Raw genomic sequence first — 7,593 nt, forward strand, 5'->3', positions numbered from 1 at the left:
TTCACTCCCTCACTTCTGTACCGTACAATTACAGGTACCAAGTGTGATGGCGTATGGAGCGAGTGAAGAGGCAATGGTATGTTTTCAAGAATATAGAGTCTGCTTTGCCCGAGTAGCTTTGGTATAAATAGTACGAGGTATGAATCCCCCCTCCCCCCCCGGGTGCCAGAAGGAAAAGAGAGTCCGTCAAAGGAGAAGGGATTAAGTCGTTCGTTCGTTCGTTCAGCGAGGTAGTAGCCTCATACCCTCAGACAGGCTATCTTTAATCGGTATAGAAAACATCACACGGACGCTGGTATCATCTAGGCAGGGCCTTCTCAGCTGCCAACATACTGCAGGTCGATAACAGCAGTTGTCGCTTGAACCGTTGGGTAAAATATCCCAACCCCCCCTCTCTCCTCTCCTGTACGTATATGCCTGTACGTGTCTGCCTGGGAAACAAGAGCGCGTCTCTTGCCTACAGCACATAGCGGAACCTGGGACCCTCATTCTCCTCTCCCGTTTCATTCCACTTTTGCGGCTCGTCGAGCGACGCGCCGCTGGACATCTCCACGACGGTCGGAGCCGCCACGACGCGCCCGTATCGGGCGTCCAGTCTCCGGTTCTCAAACAGCAGCAAGGTGCGCAGGGTGAGGGCGAGAAGGACGGTGAAGAACATAAAGGCGGCGCACACGGCCATGCCCTTGCGGTAGTAGGGCCCGTCTTCCTCGGGGAACAGGCGGGTCGAGATGAGTGAGGCGGTCTGCGCGATCAGGTTGAGGATCGTCAGGCCCATGCCGCGCTTGGTGTCGGAGCCTTGGTTATCTAGAGCACGAGTTGGTAAGTCTTCTCCGCTCGGAGCGTATATACATTCATCGAGAAAGGGGTTTGGGGATCAGGGAGGCATGATGATGATTATGATGAACTTACTCAGAACCCACGGCAGGATATTCGCCATTGTGGGGAAGATGGCTCCCGCAGCCAAAAACACTCCAAAGTATCTCACGGCCGTCGGCTTCGTGGCGGCGAGGAGGATGTAGCCGACTGTTCCGATCGTCGCCAGGGTCATGATGGTCACGCCGCGCTGCCGGGTCCTGTCTGTGATGTAGGTCGAGGCGAGGGTGGTGAAGAAGGCGAGGAGATACGGCGGCGCGGTGAGGCCCTGTGCGTGGATGCCGCTGAAGCCGATCTCGACCAAGATGGTGGGCAAAAACACCGGCAGGGAGGTGAAGGACAGGTTGGTGGAGAAGTACATCAGCTAATAGAGTATCCAAATGGCAAAGTCAGTATGACGTTCTCAGACCAGCATTGTGCTGAAGGGGAACTTCTGCTGCCTGTAAACGAGTCATGGGAAGGGCAAGGCGAGACAAGGCACATACCGCCGTCAAGTAGTTCTTGTAATCAAAGAGTCCCTCTCCGATATCTTTCCACCTAAGATGGCCGATTCTCTGCTCTGACTCCATGCCAACCTGTCGCAGGCTCCTTGCCTTTGCCACAGCTCTCTCCTCTTCCGTGAGCACCTTGAGACTCTCGGGGGTGTCTGGGAGGAAGAACCAGGTGACCAAGCCGGCGGCGACACTGGGTAGACCCTCGGCCACGAACAGGACCTTCCAGCTCGCAAAAGCGGCATGGCCAGAAGTGATTCCGTATGCGAGAACACCTGCGAAACAGGTGGCTAGGGGACTACAGCAGAACTGGATACCGATGCGGAAGCCCAGCTCGCTGCGGTTGTAGAAGAATGAGAGGTAGTAGACGATTCCCAATGCAGAGCCAGCCTCTGCCATGCCCAGGAAGAAACGACAGGCCATCAAGCCTTGCCAGCTGGAGGCCGAAGCCTGGAGGGTTGCGACGAGTCCCCTAAATACGCTCGATATCAGACAAACAAAACCTGCACGAGAGTAGGGGGCATTATGGTTTGACATACCAGGTAGTAATGGCGGCTGTGGCACACCAGTGTGGGGGGAACCTCTTCCAACAGAGGATGAAGGGCTCGAACACGATGAAACTGATATAGAAGATCTGCAATAGCCATGCGTAGCGGTTCGAGTCCAGATCGAGATCCTCTTGCATGCCGGCGATTTTAGCATTTCTGAGAGAAGATGAGCTTTCAGTCTTGTTTCCCAATACAAGGAGATGGAAAGACATACCCGATGTTGGAGCGATCGAGAAAAGACAGCAGGTCTAGGGAGACTCGGTCAGCAAGTCGCAGCTCCCGTAAGCGTTTCAGCCATGCGTATCACGAGAGGACGTACACATCATGCAGATGATAGGGAGGACGTGTAGGTCGAACTTGCGTACAACTCTCTTCTCGAGCTGGCGAGCATATTCGGTCGACGTAGAACCACCCTCCTCTATGGTCCTGATCTCGAGATGCGGAGACTTGACATTTTCGACGCGCACTTCGCTCATATTGCCGTCCGCCTTGTGCACAGGACTGCTGATCGTGTCGCCAGCGGTCGGAGTCACCTGTGAAGCCATGTTAATTGGCCTTGGGGGACAAGTGCTGAGAGAAGCAAAATAGAAAAAAAAAAGGGACTCTGTAGGTGGGCAAAAGGAATCCGGGGAATATCTGGGGAAAAGTTGGGATCAGAACAGGGAAGCGAGGGATGATATGCCTCTTGCAGCAGGGATTCCAACCTCGATCCCGTGAGACCCTATTTGGTTCTTGTACAGGTGAACCAGCTCGTATTCGGTTGGTCTCTATGCATGTGGCCAGAACGACTATTCGGTTGATGGTGGCGATCTCGACCCGAGCTGGATTTCCCGAATGCGACTGAGATACAAAGATTCGGCAAATGTGGAGACGACGAGGATTCGGCTCTCGAAAAACATACAGATTCAATCGACCCAAACCCTTCTCGACCAGGGGCTTTCTCGTCAATCGTATGAATTGCCAAGGGCCGTGTCTGATATCCCCTCGACCTTTCACTCTTCAGATCTGAGTTTCTCGCCCTGGACCACCCCAGAAGATGGACGCTGACTTGGACATCGACCGAACTGGTCTGGTCCCGAATCACTGTGGCCCCAACGTTCTGCCCGCCTTCGCCCTCTTCTCGAGGCTACTCAGATTTGCCAGCCGGCATAATAGGATTGCTATCACAGATGGGACCACCGGATATCATGCCTCACATATTCAATTGCTGACTGATATCCTCCACCTCCGCAATGTGCTCGAAGAATCACTCCATCCACAGGCGTTTGCGAGGCTCCAGATCCAACATGAAGGGCCAGGACAGGAGGTGTTTGTCAATATCATCGCGTCTGCAGGTTACGAGTTTGCGGTGGCCATGCTCGCGGTTCTGGCAGCTGGCGCCGTACCAGTCCCATTAGGTGAGCAAGCATCTTCTCCCTCGGTGTTACTTATTTCGTTCGACAGCAATCCAGTCATTGACCATGGACATCTTGCCCCCTTCTAGCCCCTGGTGTCCCCCTTCAAGAAGCTTGCTATTTTGCCAACAAGTCCCGGGCCGACGCTGTTCTGGCCTCGTCGACTTCGCTGCAGACCGGGAGAGCCTTGGAGGAAGCGATCAACCAAACCACCAATGCGAACTTCAAATGCATTGAGATCGAGCCACATATTTACCAGAAGCCACTTCAACCGACCGAAATTGTCATTTCGTCGAACCTCGCTCTCGACCTCAATGGTGCCGGTCTCGTCATCTTCACCTCTGGGACAACAGGCCCCCCCAAAGGCGTGGTGATGCGTCGGTCAAATTTCATCGACTCTGCAGATGAAATTGCCGATCACTACGGTTTGGGGCTTGACGACACTGTGCTTCACCTGATGCCCGTTCACCATGCAGCTGGAATAGGATTGTCCTTCTCTCCATTCCTGTACGCCGGATCCCGTGTGGAATTCCGTTCGGGCAGTTTCAACCCGGCACAGTTGTGGCAACGATGGAGAGAGGGCGGGTTGACCTTCTTCACCGGTGTTCCCACCATGTACGCCCGTCTGATGCAGTATTTTGAAACGCACCTGAGTAAGCTTCCGAATGCGGAGCTCAATGAGTACCTGACCGGTTTACGGAGTATGAGAGGCCTCCTTTGTGGCACCTCAGCTTTGCCATTGCCGCTGCAGGAGAAGTGGGTTAAATTGACAGGCGGCATGAGGTTGTTGACGCGGTATGGAGCCACGGAGTTTGGGCCCGTCTTCAAGATGCCATGCACGGCGTCAGATGCTCCGATGGTACGACTTGATTACTATCGTCCCTTGACCATAGTTAAGCGATCCAGCTGGCTGATTGATTTGATACTCTTAGGACTCGGTCGGAACACTCACACCCGGCGTCGAGGTAAAACTCTCGGAAGGCGATGAAGGAGAAATCCTCGCGAGAACTCCGTTCATGTTCTCGAGGTGAGTGTATGTTCTTCATACCCGGACAAGTAAACTGACAGAGCATCCAGATACCTGTTCGACCCAGTGGCAACGGCAAATGCCCACGACGCCGATGGGTATTTCAAAACAGGAGACATTGCCCGGAAGGTCGGGCCTTATTATTTCATTCTTGGGCGGCAGTCGATTGATAGTAAGTCCCTTATTCAATAGTTCCTTCTCAACGTCCTCTCGCTCGCAAGTTCCGGGCTTGACCTCTGACGCTGTTGCAGTCATCAAATCTGGAGGCTACAAGATTTCGACCTTGGACGTGGAACGCGAACTGCTTTCTCTGAACTATATCGGCGAGGCTATGGTGGTAGGCGTCGACGATGACGAGTTTGGACAGCGAACTGCAGCTGTGGTCACTCTGAATCAGAACGTATGTCTCCTTACCATATATGATGATGGCAACGAGACTCCGCTGACACAGGATATATCAGTGGCCGGATCCTTCCAAACAACTCACCCTAGAGAAAGTCCGTCGCGACCTACGGGATCGACTGTCATCGTACAAACTTCCAACTCTGCTCCGAGTCGTTCACGATCTTCCCAAGACCGCAACCGGAAAAGTGTCCAAGAAGATACTGGGACCTCAGTTGTTTCCCAAGAACGGGCACAGAGACATACAAATCTGGAGCAGTGCGAAGCCTGCGCTCGCGTCGAAACTATAGGGTATTGTGCTGTTGCTAGATACAGAATAGAGTAGATTTAGAGACAAGGACTGTTACTTTGCCAGAGATATCTACCAAAAGGCCTCTTGAGATGGTTTCAGTGCAGTTCGATACATGGAAATGTCATTGATAGTATGGCAAGATTAGACATTGTAACAAGACTTTTCCTCCCCACATCTCCAGAGTATAGCGTTTTGTGCTCTCTTACCTGTTCTGGGTCTCAAGCGAGGAGAAGAGGTCTGTTCTGGCTTCGGGTCTTGTGTTGATAGGTCGATTCGTCGTTTCGGCTCGGGAAATTCGATCCAACATCAACATTTGCCGAATATCACTTGCTTCCGCTCAGCGCCACATTCGGTTCGACACCAGACGGTGCGAAAATGTCGAATCCAGCCAGTTCCTTTACGCGTGTCGATCCAGGATGTGGGCTATTGATGGTCGTATTCCCGAAGTGGTCTGCTCATTCACGCCATCGACGAGCTCTGTATGAGTCAATGTGAGAAGGGCAACAGCGACAAATTTATGTGACTTGAAACAACACATTAACCATCGCCCCTCCATCCCTGAGGCACTCTGCAGAACGACAAGAGCCAGAAAATTCGAGGAAACAGATCCACAAGGTCGACTCTGCATCAACTGGTTGCAGCCATGACAACCTTTCCAGACAACCTCAGACCGGCAGACCCCCAAGGTCCGGATTGCCTGGCACGCGAGAGAGCAAGTTCTTCGCTGCCGGTCCAGGAGCTAGCACAGCACCTGTTCGGACGAGATGGCTTTCTTGAACGCCAACAACGCATTTTGGAGGCGTTACAAAAGGAGCCTGTCTTTTCCAAAGAATCACAGCAACATCTATCGCGAAAGGAACGGTTTGAGCTCGGCCTGACACGGGCAAAGTGTCTGCGACGCATGGCGGACAAGCTGAAGTGGGATCAAGACGACTATCTAATGTAGGTACTTCGAGTTTGTCTATCATCTCTCGTCCTTGGAACGTCGTGACGCTTACCGGTCAATTCGATCTCCAGGGCGTTGTACTTGGTGGACGACGTCAATCCATTCTACGCCCACACGAAACTGTTCACCAATACGATTCGGGAGCAAGCAAGCGACGAGCAATTGGCCTACTGGATGCCCAAGATTGAAAGCTGGGAGGTGACTGGGGGTTATGCACAGGTAAATCAAGTCTCTTGACATTTTTTGCCTAGTGATAGTCCTTGACATGCTCACATTCCTTATCTTTAGACCGAGCTCGGCCACGGCAGCAATGTGAGAGGCCTTGAACTGGAGGCGAAATGGGATCCTGTGACGAAAGAGTTCATTCTGAACAGCCCGACTTTGACCTCCAGCAAATGGTGGAACGGGTCTATCGGTATCACAGGAAACCATGCTATCGTGGTGGCTCAACTCCTGCTTCCCACAAAATCCTCGTCCAGCGACAAGACTACGGGCTACACCTCATACGGTCCCCACCCGTTCGTTGTTCAGGTTCGAGCGTTTGGGACACACAAGCCCATGGACGGAGTTGTTATTGGGGATATAGGTCCCAAGTACGGATACATCACCATGGATAATGCATACATTCTGTTCGACCACTACAGAATACCTCACTCGGCCTTCCTGAGTCGTCACGCAAAGGTCGACCCGGACACGGGCGACTACAGCAAGCCCAAGGTCCGCGCGCTCATCTACGGCAGCATGACCTTCTCCCGGTCCGTCATCGTCATGCAGGCAAGGATGGTGCTCGCTCGCGCCGTGACCATCGCCGTTCGCTACTCGGCGGTCAGACATCAATTCTCAGACCGTGACGGAGACCCGAGTAGTCCAGAGGTCCCTGTTCTCGACTACCAGACCGTCCAGATCAGAGTGCTGCCCTTGCTCGCCACCATGTTCGCTCTCCACTACAGCGGCCAAGCCATGGGCGACCTATTCTACCGGACACGGACGAGTATTGGCTCGGGGGACTTTAGCGAGCTCGCAGACCTCCACAACATGTCGACGGGGCTCAAGAGCCTGTGCACCGGCCTTGCTGCAGACGGGATCGAAACCTGCCGGCGCGTTCTAGGCGGGCATGGCTTCGGTGGCGCGAGCGGGATGATCCAACTGAACAACGACTACCTCTCGAAACCGACGGTGGAAGGCGACAACTGGATGATCACGCAGCAAGTCGCCGCCTACTTGATCAAGAAGATGACTGCCGTGGTCGAGAATCCCGATGCGGAGTCGGCAGACAATACCGAGAAGAATCTGCGGAACTTTGTCAAGACAACAACAACAACTACTACTCCTCGTGGCTCAGGGGAGAGTGTCTGTCTCTTTGACGTGCTAGGGAGCGATCAAGCACTGGTCGATGCCTTTCAATGGAGGGCGGCAGCACTGGTAAGATCTCTCTCCCTTCCTCTCACTCGACAGTGCATTTCTTTCTGGCAGACCAACCAAAGATAATCTATCTTCTCACCCTTTTCTAGACATACCGAGCCTACGAAGCCAGAGTCGCCCGAAAGGAAAAGTGGAACAGCCTTTTGATCCAGCTACACAAGCTGGGACTAGGTGAGTCAAAACCTCTCGACCTCACCC

General features: G+C 53.4%; 2 protein-coding genes across 2 annotated transcripts; one reads left to right on the forward strand and one right to left on the reverse strand.

Annotated features, from left to right (window-relative positions):
- Nucleotides 1-457: 457 nt before the first annotated feature.
- Nucleotides 458-2,457, reverse strand: AYO21_08229 (hypothetical protein; the record flags this gene model as incomplete). Its single annotated transcript, XM_022658177.1, has 6 exons — nt 458-804; nt 910-1,237; nt 1,359-1,836; nt 1,904-2,068; nt 2,127-2,160; nt 2,232-2,457. The coding sequence occupies 6 exons, from the start codon at nt 2,455-2,457 to the stop codon at nt 458-460; spliced, it is 1,578 nt and encodes a 525-aa protein (XP_022509573.1).
- A 491-nt stretch (nt 2,458-2,948) lies between these two features.
- AYO21_08230 (hypothetical protein) lies at nt 2,949-5,025 on the forward strand (the record flags this gene model as incomplete). The annotated part of the gene is made up of 6 exons (XM_022658178.1): nt 2,949-3,309; nt 3,396-4,165; nt 4,239-4,333; nt 4,384-4,505; nt 4,585-4,733; nt 4,795-5,025. 6 exons carry the CDS (start codon nt 2,949-2,951, stop codon nt 5,023-5,025), a joined length of 1,728 nt encoding a protein of 575 aa, XP_022509574.1.
- Nucleotides 5,026-7,593: the final 2,568 nt, after the last annotated feature.

Source organism: Fonsecaea monophora (assembly GCF_001642475.1).
Source record: "Fonsecaea monophora strain CBS 269.37 chromosome Unknown Scaff69, whole genome shotgun sequence".
Classification (NCBI taxonomy): domain Eukaryota; kingdom Fungi; phylum Ascomycota; class Eurotiomycetes; order Chaetothyriales; family Herpotrichiellaceae; genus Fonsecaea; species Fonsecaea monophora.